Consider the following 26,801-nt stretch of genomic DNA (forward strand, 5'->3'; position numbering starts at 1 on the left):
TTCCCCCCAAATGCAATATATAAAGACACTAAGTATATAACCTGTATTTTTAAAGAGACCTAGCATCATAACTCCACTCTATTAACATAATTCTAAAATAATTCTTAAAATTTTCTCAGATTATTATTTCCTTATAATCTTACCAAAAGCAAGAAAACCCACCAGACACAGAGATTTAACATATTTCTAAACTTCTCCATTAAGCTTTGATGCACATTGCTAACTAAATAAATATCTTAACATCTGGTACAGGGAAGCTGACATGACCTACAACAATGAATGTGAGATACCCCAAGGATGATCTTATTTTCTGCTGTCTTACAACCTTAAAGAAACACATGATTCTGGCAATTAGGCAGCTACATCATTCTTCCATGTAAATTTCCTGAGGGAAAGGAAGGAAACTAATGAAAACAGCTTGGCTAATGCTTACCTTTGTGGAAAGGAGTGTTTTACAAAAGCCAATAACAATAAACTGAGCACTAGCCCTTGGTGAAAATCTTAGGAAGGTTTTCATTTTCATCTACCTCTAGCTTCGCTCTCTTCCAGGTCTGGACATATTCCACACAAAGGACCAGCGATATGTTAATGATCTGAATGACTACACCATAAGATGTTTTATTCAAAAACTACAATTTAATGTTAAACCTATCAAAATTTAAAAAACTTAGGGAGCCAACAGACCTTTTTTTCTTCTTTTTGATGGACACCTTTCTACAACACAATTATCAATTAAAGATAATGTAGAAAGGATGGGCACACAACTTCGGTAGAAAGTATGAATCAAACATGGTATTTGAACCCTAAATCCCCATTCCTGCCTAGTACAGTCTTTACGTGACAGGTAAGGGCTATATAGCAAAAGCAAACAAAGAAACCCTCCAAAGAAATCCTTTAAATGGCATTTTATCCCTTCAATGTCAAAAACCTTTCGAATTGAATAAATTGATTAAAACAAGTACAGAATTATTCATCATAATTTACCAGTCAAGAAAAGAAACTTGTTTCATACCAAAGCTAAAACTGCAAAATACACCAACTTTCTGAGCATATCAAATGGATATGGATTGTTAAACATCACTGTAACCTAAATAACCTAGATCTAAATAGTAGTAAAAGTAGATATTTGACTTCACTGTTATTTATATGGAACATATTATATTATGAAGAGAGAATGGGGCCTCCAATCTCCTCCTAAAGGATGTGATATTTTAAAAAAGAGCCACTCACAAAATTTCTGACATTTATTTACAAAGGAGTATGAGAATGAAACTGTGCTGGGAAAGGGGAGACTGTAACAGAATTTTTTAAACAAAGAAGTTAAATTTTTAAGATTATGTGACAAAATGTTAACTTGTACAGTAGAAACAGGTTTTTGTTATATTCTTCCATTAAAAACAAGAAAAAAAGGAATTATAATGAACAACAATGAAGAAATAGATACTTTTCATTTTCCTGAAGCTTACTGAGATGGACAAGTAATTGGAGGAGGGAAAGAAAAGGAGATCTAGAAGTTGAAAGGAACAATTGAATGTAAAATCTGAATGAATAGGACAGGCATTCCTGATGGCTCCATCCCCTGTGAACCCTAACAGAACTAAAAGGAGGTAATTGGCAATAGCAACTGGCTTAGAGATTGGTGGGGGAGGGGAGCAAGGAAAATTAGAAAACACTTGTACACTCATAGTAAGGAATATCATTTCCAGGAAAATATTAATACTTACCAGTATGTACTGTAGCTACTACAATCCATACACACTGTATGCTGAGCTTTATCTTGTTTTTCAGATTTCTTATGGTTGGTTAAGGGTACTTGTGCATCTTCATAATGTTTTTTTGCATGGCCATTCACATACCTTACAAAAAACAAAAGAAAATTTATTTTAATCTAAATATTGCTTTGGAAATTAAAGTAGTAGGAGATGATGATATTGTAAAATTAGATGGTAAACAAATCAAAATGAGAAAGAATTCCTCCTTATAAGAACATTCAATCATTTAGTGATTTATTAAGCTGAGTATTTAAAATATGCTACTTTTTCTACAATCAAGTATGACAGTCAGCTTTTAATTACATTATATACAAGACTAAGGTCAGGCAAGGAAAGGAATTACCTATGCAAACCAGTTTCAGTATTATTGATATTATCATTTATCAACTCCTTTACTAAGGCTTTTGCTATAGCTATTCTTTAAGAGCTTTTTCTCAGACTGCTAACCCCCTAACTCAGGTTATTATTAAAGATGAGCTTTGTAACCTACATTACTCAATCACTTCCCAAAGTGCCATAGGCTCTGCTTGGGTGTCTGCTTAGTATAAGAGAAAGTCAGATATGGAAACAGGATAATTTTCCATCTCTTTCTCATCAATATGACTTCAGATCTTTCATTCAAACACCTGAATAATCAGCTCCACTCATATGGAAACACATTTGTTTAGAAACCATCTAAAAAACCCCCAATCATCTTAAGCTTACATAAACTGATATATCTCTACATGGACAAGATAATCAAAGGATGACTATAGTCATAAAAATTTTGTAATGCTTTCTAGTTCAGGTTTAATAAATCATTGTATTACAGGAAACTGAATGAAACATTTTAAAATAAGTGTTCATATGCACATAGTATGCACCCAAATTCCTCTACACTTTTACCTACATACTGTACAATGTTGTAACTAACCATGACTGTGAAGACCCTTATAAAACAAAATCCCTCAGGTCCTAAAAGGCAGCCAATTCATATTAGGCAATGCCTAGTTCAAAGCCTTAAACAGAACAAATATTGGTTAAATAGTACCAAAATAAATATGCTGAGTGTTAAGGTGACATTTCTGTCATGAAGCACCTTAATTGTACCAGGAGCAACACTTACCTTGTGGTAAGCAGTGGGGACCAAGGTCAAGCCCAGCCTCTCTACCCCACAAAGCTGTAAGTGACAGAAGTACTACTAACTTCAATTCAGAATTTTATCACATTGTTTTTCCATTTTTTCACTGAAGTAAAACATAACCAACAATTGTGTGTACATAGGTCCTCTGTCCACAAAAGTGAACGATATAAAATGAATTTTAAAATTAAATAATGGTTGAGAGTATAAACTCAAAAACTAGACTGGGTTCAAAAGTAGGCTTTGTCACATGCTGGCCATGTGAGCTTGGGTCAGTCACTTAACCTCTTTATACTTATGTTTCTCATCATATAATGGAGATAATAGTACTCATAAACTGTTAGGTGATTAAATAATCCATGACTCAGAGTACATGTTATTCTGCACATGAATAAATGAATATTAGCGATTATTTTATTTGTATTTTACTTTATATGCTTAACCACTTTTACTCAGAATCCATGCAGCAACAATGGTTTAGAAAGTGGTCATATTAATCACATACTCTGACATGACACACTGCATAGGTCAAGAAACACTCAATATTTAATTAAAAAGGTAAACTCCATGGTATAATATAGGTTTAATAACTAACCAACTCAATTTCCTTTTCTTAATATACATTTATTCTGTGCAATGAAAAGGAAGAGTAATATTTATAATGAGGTGTATCTTTGGGATCAAAGAAAAAGCAACACTGAACAACAATAAAGGCACTATTACTTTCAAGTCATTGAAAACTGACTATCTGTATGTAGTACACAAAGTTAATTTAGCCACTACACTATAGTCTCCAAATATACTAGATTTTTAAGTGGTTACTGTAAATGTCAGTGATAAAATAAGAGTATTACTGCTAATATTAGGATTAGCAATATTTTGGCTAATACTCAAATTCATCAGTCGGAAGTTAACAATTTTGTATAAAAGTGGCTAACATAAAAATAAATATTTCCCTCTTCTAGTTTTGTGTTTTAACGAGACAATTTGGTCTAAAAAGGAAAAGTGTTGATAATATGTCACACATTTCTAACAACAGTCACAAACATTTTATAAACAAATGGGGTGGTATTATGAAGACCAATAGAATATCCTACTAGTAAACTGTTTCCTAGTTGAAAGAATATTCAACTTAAGATTTCCCTACAGACAAGTAGTCTAAAATTACTTTAAAATCAGAATCCTTGGCAATCAACACCCAGGATTAAATAAGAAAAGAAAATTAACCAATCAGCTATGTAAAATGACGATCCAAAGGCAGGCTACTCTCAGCTGTTTAATCTACTTAGTTATATTTTTTTCTGAAACTATGTCAAATGTCTAAATTTAAGATTGTTTGCAATTAGAAACAGACTACCTGCATAGTCTAGAAAAATTTCCATTTATTTTTCCAAAACCTGGTTAGAGAATTGTTTATTGCTTGTTATTAAGAACACTAATCTCTCCAATTTTTGAATCCATGAGGTCTTTTTGTTGGCATATGACCTTCAAGATTTAGACTGTAGAGCACTATGAGACAACTGGACAACAGAACTATAAATATTTTATTGCATTATAATTCTCACCTCTCAAAATCTAGGAGAGGAATCTGTCTCTTCAAGTGCAGAATTTAAGTGCTTCTACTTTTCTTCTTTTTTTAAAAAAAAAATGTTATCTGTATAAAGTATTTTCAGGTTTCCCAAATCCTAGAGATTTCAAAACCACAACAGCCAAAATTAAGAAAGATAATGCAGTTAACAATTTCCAAAGGTACTCTTAAGTGTACATGGAAAAAAAAAAACACCAAAAACCCTCAGTTCCAGAGTTCAAATTGTGAAAAATCAAGTTAACTGAACAAAGATGCTCTCTTCAATGCAATGAGGGTTTGAAAGTAACAATGGAGAAGCAGTCTTAATAAATATGATACAGATTTCAGCTTGCCATGACTTAGTATGATTTCCCAACCCCTGCTGCTAAGCTATTAACTTTGAAACAAATTCAAAGTGGATTTTCTAAACTAAAAGAGCAATAGATATAAATTTGTTACTGTCAAGCTAAATGAACACATAGGCTGATATTTATTTGAGTTTGTGTCAAAAGAAAAGAGTTACTAAAGTATTTTAGTAACAGTTTTGAAGCCAAGAACTGAGAGGAAATGCTCAGGCTTGAACTGGGTTTGGGGTAGGGATGGGGAGTTAAGTTCCTGGAAAGCAAAAATGTCTTAATAGAACAGTGAAACATTTGGTACATCTTAACAATTAATTATGAACTTCACAGTGAGAGCATTTTCAAAGGAATTCCTTTACCTGTAAATATTTTAGTGTTTTGTCTTCAGAAGAATGATGTAATACTTGGGATTTGAATCAAAAGTCAAATAAGGTGGAGATGGAGTAGGTAGTAGGTAAAACAAGACTGGCCATGTACTGACTATTGTTGAAGCTGGGTGATGAAAATATGGGGTTCAATTATACTATCTCTCGACTCCTGTGTATGCTTAAATTTACCCTAATAAAAGGTTTAAAAGAACAACCTTAAGGTAAACTTTTATTTAAATGTTTCAAAGTCCCCCTGTTGTATCATTTCAATCAAATACTACTAGATTTACATTATCTTGATCATCAAATGAACTCTTCCAAATATCAGTACAAAGGGTTTTCCCCTCTAGATTTTCCTTAGTTGTCCTACTGAAAAAAAAAAAAAAAAAAACAGATTCTGTGGGAACGGGTAAGCCCTACAGTGACACACTATGATTAAGCAGTGGTGATAAATCATTCAAATCAATACACTCTTCACAGAAACCGTAAAGGCAAACTGAAAAATGCAAATAGAGAAGTGAATAAGTATGTCACCTACCTTCCACAGTGGACACTCGAACAAGTCAAACAGACCCAGGGGCTTTTGTTGGACCGGCACACTAATAAAAAGAAAAATATAAAATATAGCAATTGTATCAGGTTAATTCCCAATTTCTCCTCTAATGTGTATTACCATATCCTATGATTAAGTTATAAATTCCATGGCAGCTTAGGTGGACTGAAAGCACAAATCCCTGCTTTGTGAGTGCATTTACACAAAATGGCTGCCTAATTAAAGTTACACTGAAAAGAATTTAAATGCACACACACAACAGCTGCTCCTTTTAATTGTTGACTCAACTCAAATAGTTTAATTACAAGTTAAACACATATTCACTTTTTTCCTTTATTATTTATTCTTTTCACCAGTCTCTGACAAGTGGAGTCTATTTTCTCATTAAAAGCACTTTTAAGTCTAATATTTAATCACACATTTTTGCCATGCAGATCATATACTGTTATAAATGACAACTCTCAGTTTATTCAGTGAGAGGCATAACCTAGGGATACAAATTAGAGACACTAAGCCCAATTCTCCCCAAATCAATGCCTCAGTTGCATAAAATGTAATTCTAAATATGACAACTGCATTTAATTCTTGCTGAGAGTGTAGTCACAACACTTATTTTTTTAGTTTTAAGTATAACGGGGTGGAGTGGACAAAAAGGGGTATGAATACTTTTTCATACCTCTTTAATGTTAATTATAAGTAATTCAACATTAATTACAATTTTGCTGGCTGTTTAATTATTCAATATTTTTAAAATCCCAATAAACATAACAATGATTTTCAAAAGGGAGGGAAGAGACATAAAAATCACCTGGAAAGCTTTTTCAAAACACGTATGTTCTACTGAGGCAGAGATATCTACTTTGGGGTGGGGGAAAAAAGGACAAAGAACATGTATTTTGAGAAAAGCAGCTTCCAGATGATCACCCCTTGAGAACCACTAGTTTGCCCCCTAGGGGCCTAACTCATGTTACGGTATATCCACTGTCTGGCACATAATATGTGCTCAATGAACATCTGTTGAAAGAAAGTTTAAATTTCTTAGTTTAAGATGCCAAGCTCTTCCAAAATCTGGTCCCTGCTTTCTTACTCTTGCCTTAACATATGTCATAACAAGCCTTTCTCATTGTTAAGAAAAATAAACCAAAACTGAGAATAAGGTGAATCAAGAACTGTAAACCCTCTGAATGTATAATGAAACATTTTTAATACGTTCTCCCAAAGATTTTTCATTATAGTACCATTGTTTGTCCTGCTGTTTACTATTGATTAGGACTCAAGTCAAGGTAAATTTGTAGATTTTTATTTGGTAGATATCATTTCTGCCCAGCAGAATCAAAAGGTTTTACTACCTTGTAAGACATTAACCAATTTTTTATCTAGCTTAGCAATTTATTTCAATGTTCTTTCTTCAGTGTCTACATACACTCAATTTCTCAAATGCTCTTGGAATCAGCTTTACCATCCTACTATTTCCCTAATAATGAATGACATAAATATATGACATACGGTCATTCCATATTTGTCTGGGAAGGGTGGAGTGCGCAAGGAAGAATAAAAGAGCACAGTGATATACTGACCGAGGGACTCGGTCTACCTGGGCAGCACAGGGCTCTAACTATTTTTGAATATGAAAGCATTGAGTAGTAAAATCCCCTTCCAGTTAGCCAAGGGCCATTTGCACATTTACATTAATTGCCAGGGCCATCCTAAAGGCACTTGAGTTTTGGACTCAGTGGGGTCCAATTTTGTTATATATTTATGTAAACTATATGACAGAAAGGCTAAGAAGACTATCTGCCAAACCACTAACAGTTACTGTAGGCAGGTACATGAGAAGACTGAGGGGAGACTGCTGGCTTTTCACTTGTACACCCCTGTGGTATTTGCTTTATATCGACAAGAAGATGATGTTTTTATAGTTTGGAAAGTAAGTCCTAAAAAATATACTTTTAAAAGAAAAATAAATTAGAAAACAGCCTACATGAAATGTATTCATGGTCTCAGATATAATTTGGAGAATTGAAAAACTACAGATATTATAGTTTTGTTCCTACAGCAAATGTTTTTTTCCTTCCTTAGTAAATAGTTAGAAACACTAACTCAGTCAGGGAAAAACTGCTGAAGTTTAGTATTATCCTGAAATAATTGTTATAATACTAAATTCAGGTCCACATTATTAACTATCTAGACTTTTCTTTTAAACTATGAAAGATTTTTTTCTTATTTTAAATGAAGGATAAAAATCTACAGCAAAGTCACTATTACTTTATTGTGTTTCCTACTGAGTGTTCCTTCCCTGCCCCCACTGTTGTAAATATACATATAATACATAAAATTTTATAATCTAATTGTTCCGCTATCAGTATTTTGAATGCATTTCTTCATGTTGAATTTAGAACAGTGTATTCTAAATCTAGCCTTATACTATCTAAATTACCTCATAAAGTTTTTTAATTGTTAGGTTTCTCAATTTCAAGATAACCTAAGGCTGAAAGGAGGAAGGAATGGGAAGTTACTGCTTAATCAGTATGGTGTTTATTTTGGGGTGATGAAAACATTTTTAAACTAGATAGAGGTGGTGGTTGTAGATTTAATGAAGAGTCACTGAATTGTTCACTTTTAAAAGGTTAACTTTATGTTATGTGAATCGCAGCTCAATAAAATAAATAGATAGGTATTTAAAACAAGGATGGGGAAAGACAATAAAAGAGAATACTGACTTTCAAAAACATTGGAAATAAGTAACTGTACCTTTTAATAAATCTCAGAAAAGACATCACATTCTGAATCAAGGTACCCAATTTCTCCTATCATAAATATTTACAATGAAAGAGTGAACACAGTGTATGATAGGACAGTTGGTCTTGGCTATTTAAAAGACAGTACTGTCTGAGGACTTAATATTCTTACACTAGAAAAATATTTGAAGGCCAGGAATCTACTAATAGAGACATGGTGAGGCATTCTAGAGCCATTTACTGCATTGCTTTGGGGAATATTCACTCTGTCTATACAAACCTTATCCAAATTAAGAACCTTTAATGTACCCAAGACAACCATAAAGTAGAATGAAAAATATTGGCTCTAATTAAACTAATTTTTAATTATTATGAATAGAACAGGTATGAATAAAACATACAAATAATATTAAAGTCATTTATTTTCATCACCTGAATGGGGAACATTTTAGAAGGTAGTCTCAATTTATAGACAGATAAGTTCAAAAGTTTGTCTGTAGAATGAACCCATTTCCCATGGGAACAGTAGTAGAGGCTTCCAGGCTCTTCTATAAAACTCTAAATAGGCCATAATATAACTGAATTTTTTTATATATATTGTACAATTACAGTCACTAAAATATTTTTAGCTGTCAATATACTATACTCAGCACAACATAAAAAATATTAAACTGGCCCTAGTTGATAAAGCTCAGTGGACTGAGCGCCAGCTTGTGAACCAAAGGAGCGCCAGTTCGATTCCCAGCGTAGGGCACTTGCCTGGGTTGCAGGCCAGGCCCCCAGCAGGGTGCGCGCGAAATGCAACTGCACATTGATGTTTCTCTCCCTCTCTTTCTCCCTCTCTTCCCCTCTCTAAAATAAATAAATAAACAAACAAATAAACAAGTAAAATCTTTTTTTTTAAAAATATCAAATGAAGTGCTTTTTTTAGTTTTTTAAATCTTAAATGCTAGTACTTGAGAGAATAAGTAATACGGATGTAAAGTCATAGAAGTTCAAAAAGGTAAGTATGAGAATTTATAAGGGCTCTTTTTATTATACATAATTACCCTTTCAAGATCATGTCAAGGCAAGGAAGTCATGCAGCATATTTCTCACCTATTACACTTGAACACAGCAGGGTCATTGGATCTCATAAATGCAGTCTTATCCTCTTTCACTCAGAGTATAAAATTTAAAGTTATTCTGTCCCCAAGCAATCTCTGTCATGTGCTTAGATTCTTCCAACCCCAAATTCAGCGTTCTTCTCTCAATCTCTGGACACCTCAGTCTGAAGGTAGGGACTAACTAGGCTCACTCCACTGTTCTCCCTTTGCTGTGGCTGCAGAACCTTCCTCTGGCCCAGTTCTCACCTCAGCCACAAGCTCTGCAAGTTGGAAGGAGAGGAAGTGGAGAATCTTGATCCTCTCCCACGGCTAGGGCAATTCTCAAGGTAGAAGCTGTTAACACATGCTGGGCAGGGGAGGGGGGTGGAGGAGCCCAGGACTCTACAACCTGCTCACACTCAGGTCTTCCTCTTAAAACACTCCCAAAACTTTAACCCTCCTGGGAACCAGGATGTGAGAATTTGGTGGGGCATAGAGGCAAAGGGAAGGCATCCAAGTGATCTAAAGATCAAAGTGGTTTTCCTCCCTACTAAACCTGGGAAAGGGAACCGTAGTCTCCTTTATCAAGAGATTAGGGCAGAAAACTAAGGGGTTCTGTGCTTAAAGGGGCCTACTTACACAGGAGTGTTTTCAGGCTGTATTCAGGAGACAAGGAATTCATAAGACAAAATGGCATCCACACCAAATATAACATTCTTTCCACATAACCACTTATCTTCAATATCCCTGCATTTACTACATAGAACTTAAAAATATAGAGCACATTTGATATTCAAAGCCTATCAACAATTCTCCTGGAAGTCTAAAAATTTTTTATAAAACATCATGCACTGATACTTACGATATAACATAGTTACTATCTCTACATGCAAAACAGTTCAAGCACACAGCACTAACAGGCAAGCCATTTATAGTATATCCATTATTCAATAGTTGCTGCAACTGGGTGAGAGGCCCTTTATCTTCTGAAGAATTCAAAAGATGAGGCTCCAATGACCAGGATTCTAGTCCTGGCTTTTCCATTACTAGCTATAGAACTGAGAACATCACTACTCTTATGGATCTATTTCTTCACTGTAAAATGAAGACTAGGTGATAAGCATGTCTCTTCTAATTATAAAATTATTCCAAGAACATAAGGCAAAAATTAGATGAAACAATCATGTCATCTTCCCCTTTAGATAAAATTCTTCCAACTCCACTTTCCCCCTAATGTACTATAATTTTCAAAACTGATGGCTTTCAGCTTTTTTTTCCCCCTGCCTCCCACCACTCCTGAGAGGCAAAAACATTCCCATCACATCGCCCATCAGTAAACAGCAACTCACTGCAAAGTGGAGGTGGGAAATGTGTGGAATCACTGTTCAAAACCATCACAGGCAAACATGCTGCTATAACAGTATGCAGGATTTTTAAACTGCCACACTCTAAAAAAAATATCAGCAACCCACAAGAAAGCATCCATAATATGAGCTTTTTAGTATGTTCATTTTTATCTATCTAGCTATAGTTAGTACCTACCTAGTACATACTATGTGCCAAGTACTAGTGCAACCACTTTATGAATATTACCTCATTTAATCCTCTATAATCCAGTGAGGTGCATACTATTACTTGGTGTTTTTATGAGGCAAAGAGAAGTGATCTAACTTGCTAAGTTAGTGACGGAATTAGAATTCAAACTTACAGTGTTTGAAGTCATGGACTGCTGCAAAACAGTAAGTGCAAAAGGCTGCCATTTTAGTTTTAAAAAGATTCCTTTCTCTGTTTCTGTGTATATATTATATACCTTTATATAAGTTTTTAAAAGTCTGGGAGGGTATATAGTAACTATGAACACTTATGTAAAAGGAATGGGGTGGAAAATTTAGAGGCACTTGACCCTACTTTCAACTACACTTTGAATTTTTTCAGGAAGCGTTACTTCTTTTAGAATAAAAATATATGTTAAATGCCTTAAATTTAAAGATACTGGTATTAACATTGTCTTAATGGAAGGAGCTTATTTTAAATTAAGCATGAGTGGTTAAGTTAAACCAAAATCCAAGATTACAACTCTGTGGGTTTGTAAAAATTTGATCAATGAAAACAAAATTCTTGCAGCTGTTATTCAAAACACACATATACTCACACACATACCATAAAAGTATCAGGTGTAAAAGTGTTATTCTTCTTGAAATTGGATGATATGGCAGTATGACCAGAATTCTATAAATATCCCAGTACATGTAAGTGGAAATATATTCCACAACAAACCTATATACTCTCCAACTGATATATTTTTAGATGTTTAAGAGCAAGGCATATAATCTTCTTTATACCATAAGTGTTCTTTGACCCTTAAAAGTTTCAAAGTCTCTCTCCTATCTTCAATGTGAATCCTCTAAAATGACTGGTGGAAGAAGTTGGTGAAGTCACAAAAAGACAGCGGGAACAGGGCCATAATGTAGTCCGGAAAAGAAGAAATCCAGCTACCTTAAGCAACTTCCAAAGGTGCCAAAACTCCCTGAGTGCAGCCAAAATCACTGTCTGTTGCCCAGCTCCCCTCCACCCACCAAATGCTGAGAGTGGGCACTGGGTTCCCAGGGAACAGGGGAATAGGAGATTTCTCTTTAAAAGCAAGAGAAGGTGCCCGGGGCCAAAGGATGATCCAATCCAGAGCTTGGGAGACTAAGTAGAGATGTAAATAATGTAAGAGGAGGAGACCAAGCATGAGCACCAAATTCAAAGGGGCTGGAAGTGGAGTTGTGGACTCTAGGCCAAGATCATGGAACCAAGAATTCACAGCTAAGGCAAGGAAAGCAATTATGAAGCAAAGCTTAACTCGGTTGCCTTTCCTCTTTGCCCCAATGACAATCTTTTCTGCTTTCCTCCTCTAGCAGCTCCCTCTTTCCTCAGTCCCATTCTTATTCAAGACTAGCAATCAAGTCTCCCGAATCATTAGATAAGTAAATTGTTTTCTGGTAAAGTCACAGTTCAGTATTTCCCATAACCATTCTCTCTCTGTTTAATGGCCCTCTGATAAATTAAAGATGGCCACAAGTTCTTTGACATTCTTCTCATTGAGAGGCAAGTCTGTGTCCTCATTCCCGGTATCTGGGCAAGCTCTGTAACTGCCCTGACCAAGTGAATGGCAGAAGTGACTCCACATCAATTTGCAGATCTAGATTTTAAGAAAATGACAGCTTCCACCTTGGCTGGTGTGGCTCAGTGGATTGAGTGCCAGCCTGTGAACCAAAGGGTCACCGGCTCGATTCCCAGGCAGGGTATGCAGGGGCATGTGCCCAGTGGGGGGCACGCAAGAGGCAACCACACATCACTGTTTCTCTCCCTCTCTCGGAAAAAGAAAAAAAAAATTAAAGATACTTAAAAAAAAAAAGAAAGAAAGAAACTTACAGCTTCCTCTTGCTATTGCTTGGAAGCCAGCCACCATGTAAGTAGTCTAATCACTCTGAGGCCAACATATTGTGAGAAGCCCAAACCCCGGGGAGAGACCTTAGAGAAGATGACACCATTTGTGAGGATGGAAGAGACTAGAAAAGGGAGAGAGACAGAGACAGAGACCATGGAGCACAGAGGCTCAGACATGTGAATTAAGAAGTCATTTTGGAAGAGGATGCTCCAGTTCCAGGCACTCCAGCTGATGCAGCACCAGCTAAACTCTTCCTGAATTCCTGACCCAGAAAATCATATGCAAAATAAAATTGTTGTTTTAAGCCACTAGGATGTAGGATAGTTAGTTATGCAGCAACAGATAACCAGAACACCACCTGTAGAAGATGGGATATCAGTGATTCACCATTAATGACTCACCCCTATCAAACTCACTGGAATGATTGACACTGCTGTTTAGAAGTGAGAATGGGAATCTTCAAGAGGTTCCACCCCATAAGAATCAAAACTGTTTAGAGACTATAACTATCCCCTCTGTGACAGAGGTAGTAACTGTAAAGACATAGCAGTCTATCATCAACTAAGCTGCAATCATTCTTTGGACTGGTTCTTTTTCTAGCTCATCGGTATTTCAGTAAGTCAAATCCAGATGTGCCATCACTACCATAAGATAACCCAGTGGTTTATTTTTTTAGCACAAACATCACTCTTAATGTTGCCCTACATTGTAAAAATGACCTTCAAAATCTCAAAAACACTAGTCCGGTAGCAACCCCAAATTCTGGATAAAATCTTTAAGAAGGTGTCACTGGCACTATCAGGAATTCCTTTTCTCTATAAAGCCTTATCTTTCATTCCTTCTGCCTCTCTGGATTATGTTCTTTAAGACTCATTCTGGGAAACCCCAGATATTACTGAAGGTTGGATTTGAAAAACTGACTCTGAATAAAAAGTTGAGAACATCTTACTCTATCTCTGTTTCCAATTCTGATTTTACCCTTAGAGTTCTGACATATTCCTCAGCCAACCTAACTTGATTCCCATCACACCCAGTAATGCCTGATGGCAGCCAGGCCTTTGAGGCTGGCATCAAGAGTCCACGTCCTAACCAGAATCGCAAGATTTCTGAGGAAATACACTTTTCTCTTAAAAGTTCTCAGCAAATTGTTGCACAGAGGCCCAGAAGGAGGAGGTAGGCAAGGGGCACAGTGACCATAACTCTGCACCACATCATTTTGATTGAACTAGGCAGTGGCCTTGATCTCTTGCCTTTCACCTCTAACCCTGCCAAAAGAACTCCTTCCTTCTTTAACACAAAAATGTACCAAACTGCCCTGGCCAGGTGGCTCAGTTGGCTAGAGTGTTATCCGTACACCAAAAGGCTGCAGGTTCAATCCCCAGTCAGGGCATGTGTACATAGGATGTGTTGCGGGGTGTACGGGAGGCAACCAATCAAATGTTTTTCTCCTGCATCACTCTCTCTTTCTCCCCTACTCTTTCCCTCTTCCCACCCCTGCCCACCCTAAAATCAATAAAAGTGTGTCCTCCAGTGAAGATTAAAAAAAAAAAAGTTAGAGGGCATGTAATATAATGTAGCAAGCATGAGCTTCAGAACAAACAGTCTTAGTTTGCATTCTAGCTTTCACATTCTTTCATTTTATGACCAAAGGGAGTTGTTCCAGAGCCTATTTCGTCATCTGTAAAGTAGGACAAATAACACCTCTACTCACCTGGTTATGGTAAGGATTTCATGAGACAAACAATATAAAGTGCACAGCAAAGGGCCTAACAAATAGAAAGCACCCAGTGGTTGTCAGTGCCTTTCCCATGAAAATATATTTTAAAGAATCAAATGCTGGCTATCAGAGTTTAATTCTGGTGCCTGCTATTATATACAACACAGGTAATAAATTGTCCACATATATAATGACTACTAAATTTCAGAATTTTCCCCATAGTTTATACTAATTAAAAGAAATTACAGCTGGTAATTCCTTATCACAGAAAAATTCCAAATATAAAAGCCACATTAAAGTCAGCAAAAATCCCTCAGAAACTTCTGTATCTGACCTAAAATTAAAGTATATTTACAACATCAAGAGAATGAGAAAAAATACTCAATTTTAATTAGCTTATTTCAAAATTGATGTAACTACCATAACCACCTTAATATCAGAATAATTAAATTTTATACGTGCTATGTAAAATACATACCTTAGGGAGCAAATGCATTTTAGAAACACATTCTGAGAGACAGACAAGGAAGTTTAGATACATTTAAGTACAGAAGCATTTTAAGTGGCAAGCCATACTGAAATATACCAAACTCAGAACAGAGATTAAATCATGATTCAACCAATCTAATCAATCTAAATAAAATTTAGGTATTCCAGTATCTAATACAATGGGATTATAAGCCAAATCATTTAAAAATATTTCTTAATTTCTAACTTTTGTTTTAGCAAAGAAGTAAACAGGGAATGATTTCAAATCATACTAGACTTAAAATGTGGTGATCTGCTTATTTTTAAAGTTTAAACTTCTACTCTAAATAATTCACTTCTTTCTCCACCTTATTACCTGCTCCTCTTTAAGGGGGCAATGTCCTTAGAGACTAATTCTGAGACTATGCTCTAGCCTACTTTCTCAACCTCCTCCATGTCAGGACATGCACAGAAAATAACATCTGTACAGCATATGCACGTTAACTGAAGAGGCTTCTCGGGGCTAGAAGTGATCTGCTGGAAGGCTCTAACCACCCTTAGGCTGAGGGATCATTATCTCAATCCATATGTAACCCATTCAGGGCCCCTCTGATGGGAAGCCACGCTCCAATCTTTTACATGGTTATCTAGCAATACAGGAGGGAGTCCCCCTTCTACTCCAATGCCCGATTATTGGAACAAAAGACTGGAAATCACCAACCTCCTGAACGGGCCAGCAGCATTATCTGGGAATCTAAGATGACTTTCCTCTGAGGACCTACAGTTTACAATACTCCCTAATGCTCTGAGACCTATCAGAGAAGATAGATACCCAAATCTTCATTTCTATCCTACATATAACTGTCTGTTCTACTGACATTCTATAATCCCAGGGGGACAGCCAGTCAACAGTATGACATGAAGTAACCAAAAATGAATTAAATTAAAAGACCACAAATAGATGGATCTGAGTACACAGGTGGTAAAACAGCACTGATGAATATGTACAAGCAACAGCTGACTGCTTAAAATGAACCTGGATCCAGAGCATGTGATTAGCTACTACTGACTGAAAATGTTTCCATGGCCACTTCCAGGCCTCTGATTTCAGTGTTTCCCAGACAGAAAGGTAATTACAATAAAGTATTTCACTTCAAAGGCCTTGAATATATTTTTAAGATCATAGTAAATGGGAAGACAGGAGCAGGCAAATATCTTGAAGTATTCTTATAAAAATCACTTACATATTACTGCTCACACAATTAGAAAGTTAAAACTTTTCATCTTCCCTGAAGACACCCAAAATACAAAAATGTATTTATACAAGGGTATTAGTTGTATCATTATTTACAACTATAATATATTGGATACAACCTAAATGCCCAGACACAAGAGAATGGCTGAATTCACTGTGACACATCCCTAAATAGGAATACTATGAAACTATTAAAAATAATAATAAGGAAAATGTCTACAAACACAGAGTGCTACCCAAAATATACTACTAAATGAAAGGAGCAAAGTCTAAAAGAGTATACTTAGTTTGCTACCTTTTGTGAAAGAAAGTAAGAGGCTCTTAATCTGCTATTCTTTTTACAAAGAAAAATGCAAGAAGGATAAATCAGAATAATTGGTTGTCTACAAGGGATGGGTGGGAATGAGTGGAAGGTAGGGTAGTAACACTTCTTTATATAGTTTTAACTTTTGGAACCATTCTAATGTTTTACATACTCAAAATGTAAATTAAAATCAGCAAGGATGAGGTGAAAAAATCTAAAATGGGAATCAAACACAAATGAACTCAACTGTATGTCAAATAATGTTAAGTGTGTTAAAAGAAGGAGGGAAACTAACCCAAATAACTTTGAACATAATACTTTATATACTTTATATATTATCAGTAAACACACTCACAAACAGATCTGTAAAGAAATAGTAAACTCTTGCTATAAGGGGTTTTCTTTGCAATGCTATGGGTTAGCAGCTCTGGAACTGCTTTCTCTGATTATGGCATTGAGCAAATGAGTACATATGTTGGGGCTAATAGGAACCAGGTTCTCAGTGTTGGAGAAGGGCGTTACAAATAAGGAAAGGGGCAAGACTAGATCTGTGGGTTGAACTGGAATTATAAGCATCAATATAAACTATTGGTTTTATACACACAGACAGAAATATAGACGTCTATTTATATTTCTTAGCTCTTATCCACCAAGAGATCTTAGTTTATATGCATTATTCCCAACTAAAAGGAATGAGAGCTGCTTGCAGAAATGGCTGATTGCAAGAAAGGCTAGGGAAGGCTGAATACAAGGTGAGCCTGGAGCATCTTGCTGTGCCAGAAAATAAGAAGGAGCTCAAAGAACAATAGGGACATATCAAAATTATGGCTCTAGGGGTTCCCCACTAGCCAAATCTACGATAATTTGAACCTCAAAATAAACAATAAGGAAATATCACAGAATAAAATAAAAATCTGAGTCCATACTAACAAAATTAATGAGTAAATAAACAAGGGGAGAAAGGAAAACTCTTCCTTATAGATATCAACTAATATGTTTAGAAGAAATATGAGTTAGAGGCGCAACATCTTGCAACCATCCTAAAAATAACTGATTCAGTCAATGCTCACCGATGCTTGCTAAATTTGGGTGAAAATTTGGTGAGGAACAAGAGATAGATGTTTATATGTGTATACATGTATATATGTGTGTATACATGTATATATACATGTACACATATATTGGGGGCAAAAATATGTTTACAGTTGTGAATACATAAAACAGCTTATTCTGGTATTACTGTTTATTAAATATTGTATTTTTTCCATATGAACTGTAAACATACTTTTGTCATACCGTGTGTGTGTGTGTGTGTGTGTGTGTGTGTGTGTGGTGTGTCCAGAAAAAGTCCAGCCCTTGTTCACATAACGAGAACGGTTTGCACAACATTGATGTAACCTGGCAACAAAGGAGAGTGGACTGGAATGCGCATGCATGAACAATGACAACTTCACTGTGCAAGTCAGTGGGGGCAGTAGGCTCTGTTGAATGAGCATGTGTACTGTGTGGCTGTCGCATTTAAAATGATGGAATGAGTAGAACAACGAATCTGCATCAAATTTTGCATTAAGCTTTAACATTCCTCTGCAGAAACTATCCCAATGATTCAGGAGGCCTCACAGCTATGGGCAACTGGTGATTGGTAGCTTCATCACCACAAACATGCCCACTCATGCATCACGATTCATGCAGAGCTTTTTGGCAAAATGTCAAATCACCCAGGTGACTCAGGCCCCCTATAGCCCAGATTTGGTAAACTAATCCAGTAAACCCTGAGACTTCTGGCTTTTCCCAAAGCTAAAATCACATTTGAAAGGGAAGACAGTTCATAGTGCTGATATGATTCAGGAAAATACAACGCAGCAGCTGACGGCAATTGGGAGAATTGTGTGAGGTTCTAAGGTGCTCACTTTGAGGGGGACTGAGGTCTCATTGTCTTATGTACAATGTTTCTTGTATCTTGTATCTTCTTCAATAAATGTCTCTATTTTTCATAATACATGGCTGGATACCTTCTGGGTAGGCAAGAAGGTATTTTTTATATATATAAAAAATATATTTTTATATATATAGCTCAAAGTCTCTCCCACTAATTACTTATTAATAACAAAGAGAAAAATAGTAACTTTACAGTGGAAAGTTATTTGCAAATATTACTTTAATAAAGTAATCAAAGCACAAAGGTGAAGGGATTAAGGGGAAAAAAACCCCACCTCATAGACAGACAATAGCATGGTGATTACCAGAGGGGTAGGGGAGTGGGAGGAGGTAGAAGAGGGCATAGAGGATAAACGGTGAGGGAAGGAGACTTGACTTAGCGTGGTGAACACACAATACAATATATGGAAGATATATGATAGAATTGTACACTTGAAACCTATATAATTTTAATTAAATTATATGTCACCCCAATAAATTCACTTTAAAAATAAAGTAATCAAAGCTAATGTCACCAAAAATGAGACAAACCAACACCATATATTTCTTGACATATGCCCTGAAAAGGCACAATATTACTTTTGTAGTGTTTCTACTAAAATAATGTATCATTTGAATCTTATGAGGAAACATTAGAAAACCTCAAACTGAGAAACATCCTATAAAATCACTGACCTATATTCTTCAAAAACATCAAAATGTGAAAGACAAAGGCTAAGGAACTATCCCAGATTAAAGGAAACTAAAGTGTTATGGCAACAAATTGAAATGCATGATCCTGGGTTAGATCATGGGGAACAGAAAAGTGAGACAACTCTAAAGGACACTATATAAAAAAACGTAATTTGGACAACTGGAGAATTCTGAATATGAAATGTGCATTAACTAATACTATTGTATCAGAATTAAATGTCTTGATTTTGACCAATATTCTGTGATTATTGAAAAGAAAGTCCTTGTTCTTGAAGAAAAAAATAACTGAAGTATTTATGGATAAAGAGGCATTATATCTCTAAATTACTAGGGAGTGGGTATATAAACAGAAGGTGCATTCATAACTGATAACACAAATGGGGCAAAGTGTTAACAATTGGTAAATTTTGGTAAAGAGTACATAGGAGTTCTTTGTACTATTCTTAGCAATATTTATTTAAGTGTGGAATTATTATAGTAAAATAAAAAGGTTTCTTGAGATAAAAAATTATTTTTACTTCCAATTAAGAACATACTTTTCTTTACTAAAATACAAGGGAAAGGGTTAAAAAACTAATGTACAGAGCCAGAGTCCTATAAACCTGACATCAGCTTCCCTTTACTGACAGATGATAAACTAACCCAGTAAAAATATTACAACATATTAATTACAATGGTCCAAATGACCTTAAAACTGTTTCTTTTACATACCCAAAGTCTGGCTTGTGATTTGGCCTTCCAAGCAGAGTCATACCCTCTGGCTTCCCTACTCTCTCTGCTGACTCTGGTAACAGCAACAATATTTTGCTCTGTATATGAGGAGGTAAATTAGAGTTTGAACTTTTACTCAAAAAGTATAATGTAAAATTTCAGTTTTAGTGATTTAACATACTGAATGACAATTAATAAGATCTAATCCTGATAGGGCACAGCATTTTGCCCTACAAACTGGATTAGAAATATTTCATCTAAAAATAGACACCAATTTAATAAACACAGCAGACTGACTTCTCTCTTCTTTCCTTCCTAACATCCCACTAAAATGACAATAGAGGAATTAAACAGGTGTTAACTCACAAGGATAAAGAGAACATGTGAGGCATGTTCAAAAGCAGACAAAAGATTCCAACACATTTTTGGAAATCGGGAAGAAGTTACAAGAGCAGCAACAATCTTAATACTGCAAAAGAAACTAAATGCAAGCAGAGGAGAATGCAGACAGGAGGCGGCTCTGGACTCAGGGACAACGGGCACGGCAGACAGCAAGAGTGGGGACGGGACAGAAAACAACGGTCCAAGCGCTCTAGCAAACAACTAAATAATGAAATTTCCTGCACCCTGGTGTCAGAACATCAGTACCGAGAGGGAAAACTGAAAAACTAAATTATGGTGCTTTAAAAAAAGTTTCCATACAGACATCTTGAGCACTTCCTCGAATGAAGAAGGTGGCTTGCTCCCTCATCTCAAGTTGAAGTCCACTGTAGACAAGTCCCACCCATATACAGAGATTTTCTGTCTCTCACTCTTGCATGAGAAGACAAAGATAAAATAGATCCTTGAAGAAAATCTCTAGTCTAACCGAATCATTTTAAAAAGAAAAAGAACCCACAGGAAACAGAAACAATGCATACAGCACAGAAAACTTTAAAACTTTAAAACTCAAAAAACCCTGGAGTAATAAGAGAACGTACTGCAAAACAGCAACAGGATGTATGAAAAAGCCATGGTCAGAAAAGAGAGTAAAAGCTCTTGAAAATTAAAAATATGATTGTCAAATCCAATAGACAAGTGGAAGAAAAAATTAAAAAAAAATCTCAGACCTAGAACCAAAAGGCAGAATACTATGGGTTTTACCAAACATTCAATTAATAGCAGTTCCAGAAAGAAAAAGTACCAATTAGGAGAAGTAAATATGGGAGATTAAGTGTGCTATCAAATGTGTAGAGTAAAAAGTCCCCTGAGTACCCATCACAGTAAAGGAAAACTACCCATGCCAAGACACATCATTTTGAAATTGCAGAAAACCAAGGATAAAAAGAATACACTAAAAGCTTCCAGGAGAAAGAATTAAAAGATATACAGTATATACACGAAGAAGCAGTCATCAGAAAGGCATCAGGTTTCTCAACAGCAACACTGGAAATCTAAAAACAGAATTAACAGTGCTCTCATAATCCTAAGAGAAAAATCTTTTCTACTAGTCTGTAGCAGAGGTCTCTAACCTTTTTGGCGTCAGGAACCTGTTTCGTGGAAGACCGGAGCGGGGAGGGGAGTACAACAGCTGCGGGGAGACTAGAGACAGGAGGCAGAGCTCCCTCTCCCGCTGAGGACAGGGATGGGGTGGGGCAATAGGCGAAGCTCAAGGGAACTTCACATGAAGCCGGGCTCCTAACAGGGCGTGGACCTGCATCGGTCTGAGGCCCAGTGGTCTATAGTCAGCCAAGCAATTAAGTATAAAGGTAGAATAAGAGTATCAGACTTGCACGGGGTTAAAAAGTAAGCTCCCACAAGAAGAGAGGTCAGTGATGTACTCCAGCAAAACAGTTTAATAAACCAACTAAGAGAAAGACATGGGATCCAGGAAACAGGAGATCTAACACAAGAGAACAGCACAGGAATCACAGGATAAGAATTGTCCAGTAAGCCTAGAGAACAATTAGTTCAAATAGGAGCAAGAGGGCTCTAGGAAAGAGGTCTTCAGAAAAAAATTGTGCTAAGCGATTATCTATCTGTTTAAGTACTTGGAAAATAATACTCAGAAACATTTGACAGATTTATAAGTACATTTGGGAGAAAACATGCAGAAGGTGTACTAAGCAATTTTTTAAAAGCCAATTATTCCCTGATTGGTGTGGTTCAGTTGGTTGGGCACCCTCCCACAAAGTGAAAGGTCACCAGTTCAATTCGTTGTCAGGCACATGCCTGGGTTGCAGGCTGCCTGGGCTTGGGGCATGTGTGAGAGGCAACCATCTCTCTCTCTCACATTCATGTTTCTTCCCATCTCTTTCTCCCTCCCCTCCCCTCTCTCTAAAAATAAATAAAATTTCTTTAAGGCAATTATTTACTCAAGAAAAAATAAAATGCTGAACAAGAAAGAAAAAGTAATCACCATGTTAACCAGAACTTGTAATCAAAATACACTGAGAAATGGAGCGAGGGGCAGAGGGAAGGGTGGTGCAGCCACGAATGTCCTCATTCACCACAGCAACATGCCAAGAGAAATTGTTACTCCTAAAATTGATAAATGAAGGAGTAACAGTGTGTTACTTAGATGTAGGTAAATATGAGCAAGAAAGCTAAACAGAGCTTAAAGTGGTTGTCTGTGGCCAGGAGGACTGAGGGTAGAGGGGAAGGAAGGAGACTGTTCTATTTTAAACCTTTTGATACTATGACTTACTGTTTAAATGTACTTTTTTTTTTTGAAAAGCATGAATTAATCTTTAAAAGGTATATTGACATAGTAACAATTCATGAGGCTGCCCAAACCATTTTTTATCTTCTAAAATCCATTATATGGCATTAAAAATTACAGTAGCAGTTTATGATTTGGGGCCAATTCCCTATACACTGCAAGGCTAATTTGCAGAGCTAATGGTATGTGTCCTCTACTAGAGAATATAATTTCAAAGCAGGCCAAAATTTGTCATCTATATGTTAACAGATCCAGATACCTACAGAGCTAGAAAAGAGATGGCATCTGGTCCTGCTGACTTCCCACAAAGAGGCACATTCTGCTCCATAAGGCTGGTCCCCTCCCTGGTTCAAGCATTTTACTCTTATTTTGAAATGGATTTTGGAAATCAGTTTTCAACATCTTGATGAAAACAACATATGGAAACAATGTATGTGAAACTGCATATTCCCAAAAACTGTAATGCACTAAACAAATTTGTTATAAATTATCTGTTCCCTCACAAACTCAGACATGTTCAGACCTAGTTTGGGGAAAAACACCTAATGAAGCTATTATACTATACCTACTGTACCAGTCTTCAGCTGAAGGAATACTGAACTTGCTCCCCTACCTCCAAATGAGGGGAAAGGGTAGTGGGGAGAATTAAAACTACTTAAGCCAAAGCAGATTGCAAAATGACAGTCAAAATGAGCCATGTTTGCCTTTGAGAGACCAGACACAAATAACTACAGAAAAATTGCCAGTTTACATTGTTTCAAAAATAACTTCCCCTATGAAGCTGATTATGTGGAGAATGAACACAAGCCATGAATCACTTAAGAAAAATTCTGACACCCAATATTTCCATTTATTTAATATAGCAAGATCTGATGCAATCCTAAGCTTTTGCTAACAACCTGAGTAAGTAAAGCCACGGTTAAACAGTAGTGGAATCTTCAAAAGAAATGAATTAAGTCATAAATCTAAACCCCACACAACCATTATTTCAAAACAAAAGCAAGTATATGCAATGTAAGAAAAGATTCTTATGTACATATTTTTATAGGAAGCACTTCATCCTATAAATAAGTAAAAAAATTCAGAGGTTCAGGGACCCCTTATTATCAGACTTTACTCAGAGAACAATGTGCTTAATATCTGCATTGTACAATTCTCTTCCTACATTTTTGTGATTACATAATAAAGGTTAGTGCTAAAGCACAAAGTGTGGGGGCAGGGAATGAGCGGGGAGTTACCACACACGTATTTACTGGTGTGCTGGGAAACACTTTATACTTTTAAAGTTAATGGGACTACTTATGAAGAAGTGGGAAAAGATATATGTAAACTGGACACCGACTTATATTTTGCTTAAAGGGCTAGATACTCAATATTACAAAAAACAGGCACCTGTGAACTCCAACCACTATTCTAACTATTTAACAAAACCCAAGAGTTGGAATATGTTTATAAGGAATAGGCACAATTTTAAAATCTGACACACATTTCCCCCAAAATCTCTATTAATTATTCAAAGGAAGTAACACAAAAGCCTGGAAAAAAAATCTTTTACATGAGGTTCTAAAAAGACTATATACAAAATGCTTGAAATAACTGACATGAAACTGACGCAATTAAGCTCTCTGAATTAGATTCTCATGGCATGAACATTGAGCTCTAGCAGGTACTTTATACATATAAAGTCAAAGAACATTCTACTGTGTTACACCAAATATATTATATTATATATTTGGTTATCAATATTGATAACCAAATATATAATATAATATATATATTTATATTGTTATATAATATATACATAATATATATTATATATTACCAAATATATATTTTATATATGATTACCAAATATATATACTTTTTTATTATGATCAATATATGATTACCAAATATATAATATATATGATTACCAAATATATAATATAATTATATGATCATATAATATATTCTAAAATATATTATATTATATTATATTTTAGAATATATTATATGATTACCAAATATATAATATAATAATATATATATTATATATATATGGTATCAATAACATTGGGTTAGCCAAAATGCTCATTCAGTTTTTTCCATATGATGGTTCTAGTAGTGCTTAATTGTATTTAACATCATTTGAAACAATGTTGTTAGACTGTATTGTGACAGCTATCATATCAGCATGCATTTCAAAAAAATCAAAATTGGTGAATCTTTGTGTAGACATTTTAATATTTAATTTGGAAGAAGATACACAACATTTTCAGCGTATCATGCTTATTTCTAGAAAGGTAAAAACACAACAAAAGGAAGGAAGGAAGGAAGGGAGGGAGGGAGGGAGGGAGGGAAGAAGGAAGGAAGGCAGGCAGGCAGGCCGGCCTCTACACAACAGAAATGAAAAGAAAAGATCTGTGCAGTGTATAGAAAAGGTGCTGTGATTGATCGAATATGTCAAAAGTGGTTTGCAAAGAGTCTTGGTACTATTGCCATTTTGGCCAAATGATTCTTCGCTGTGGGGCTGTCTTGCACCCCTGACCTCTACCCACTAGAAGCCAACAGTGGGAAAAAGCTGGCATACTCAAAATATCAAAATCAATAAAGCTATTGGTAAAATTAAAAATGGGTCTTTTATTTTATGGAAAAAACGTAATGGACTTTTTGGTCAACTCAATATATCAGCCAGAGTTTTTAAGTTATATAGAAGTTCTTTTTTTAAAAAAAAAAATTGTATCAGAACATTACTCTAACATGTCATCTATAAATTAACCCCAAGAAACATTCTATCACAGAAATATTTCCTTAAAATTTCAGCATAATCTTCAAAACTTTTATCAAGATAGTACATTCCCAATATTGTGCAACAAATGTTCAAAACAAAAGAATGGACAATAATCTATTATTATAAATAAACAAACCTGAATATAGTCAATGGGGACAAAGATTTAAGACACTAAAACAACAGTGTATTATCTCATAATCAGTTCAATTAAACTTGCAAGAAGAATCACCAGCCTGTTCTTCCTGGTAATGAGATAGTACAAGAACAGTCCATAAGATTGAGACTTCTAGGTGGATCAAAGATAAATAGGCAAGCAGATTTCTACAAGGCTGTCTTAAATCCCGCTAAAACAAAGAAAAATATCAGGACAGAATATCTACTCAAAATGGAAAACAACCCACTGGTAGAGCTCTTCAACTGTAAAGAAGAGTACAAAGTCTCCAGATAAAATCCACTTGGTTGTAATATCTTTTCAGAGATATAAGCTTGTTCCTTAAAAATAAACTCTCAAGCCAGTCAGTATCTGCTTACCTGCATGTGTTTCTGCAGAAATTTAGAGAGAACTGGCAATAGTAAGGCCATGTTACGAGCCTTAAAGACATTGAAGTCCTTAAGGTCCCTGAAAATGGCTACAAGACAAAAAAAAAAAACAAAACTCTCAATTCCCTCCTCAAAAAGGTCTTATAAAACATAATTAACTAGCAATTATTTAATTGTGAAGAATTAAGCTAATACAAACTAATAAACAACTAATGCAACTATAAACTTCATTTTTCAATGTCCAAGTTTAATTTCAATAGTTTTCAAAATCTGAAATTGCCTTTCTAACTCATCTGCATTTTATACATCTGTAAATAGCACTCATATACCTACTTTTCAGTGTATCTTGAGAGGGAAATGTGTTTTAAGCTCTGCAGTCTAAAGACTATAATTAACTTCTACAAGAAAGACAACTGGAAAATCTTAGAATATAACTAAATGGAATCAACAAAATACATTGCCTAAAATCAAAGATCCCAATAACCAGAGGAAAAGCTAAATCCAGTATCTTATGAATTTTCTTTCTCCTCTACCCCACAACAAACCACCTCCAAGAAGAATCTCCTCTACCAGAAACAAAATGAAAGACATGAGAGGGGGCAACTTCAAGAACAGAAGCTCATTTTAAAAATAATCAAAACCTAGTAGAATTTTATCCACAGCTATGTTGAGAAGGCTAGTTCTTTATATCTCAATGTAAACAGCCCAC

The 26,801-nt window shown here is 35.5% G+C and overlaps 1 protein-coding gene and 1 non-coding gene across 3 annotated transcripts in view; one reads left to right on the forward strand and one right to left on the reverse strand.

Annotated features, from left to right (window-relative positions):
- USP3 (ubiquitin specific peptidase 3) overlaps nt 1–26,801 on the reverse strand; it is a 92,025-nt gene that overhangs the window by 58,040 nt on the left and 7,184 nt on the right. Inside the window, exons 1-3 of one of the 2 annotated variants that reach the window (XM_054565309.1) lie at nt 5,725–5,781; nt 4,458–4,577; nt 1,725–1,856 (exon numbers count right to left, since the gene is read on the reverse strand). In XM_054565309.1, the coding sequence (XP_054421284.1) occupies nt 1,725–1,753 (29 nt within the window). In that variant the 5' untranslated portion in view covers nt 1,754–1,856; nt 4,458–4,577; nt 5,725–5,781. Of the gene's footprint in view, nt 1–1,724; nt 1,857–4,457; nt 4,578–5,724; nt 5,786–26,801 lie in introns of those variants that run through there. The other variant, XM_054565308.1, reaches the window with a different exon arrangement.
- On the forward strand, nt 26,062–26,189 carry LOC129064469 (small nucleolar RNA SNORA33). The gene has a single exon (XR_008528457.1). It is a non-coding gene; the product is annotated as a small nucleolar RNA SNORA33 (small nucleolar RNA).

This window comes from Pteronotus mesoamericanus, unplaced genomic scaffold (genome assembly GCF_021234165.1).
Source record: "Pteronotus mesoamericanus isolate MK-2021 breed Mesoamerican mustached bat unplaced genomic scaffold, CSHL_Meso_final contig_164, whole genome shotgun sequence".
NCBI classification, from domain to species: domain Eukaryota; kingdom Metazoa; phylum Chordata; class Mammalia; order Chiroptera; family Mormoopidae; genus Pteronotus; species Pteronotus mesoamericanus.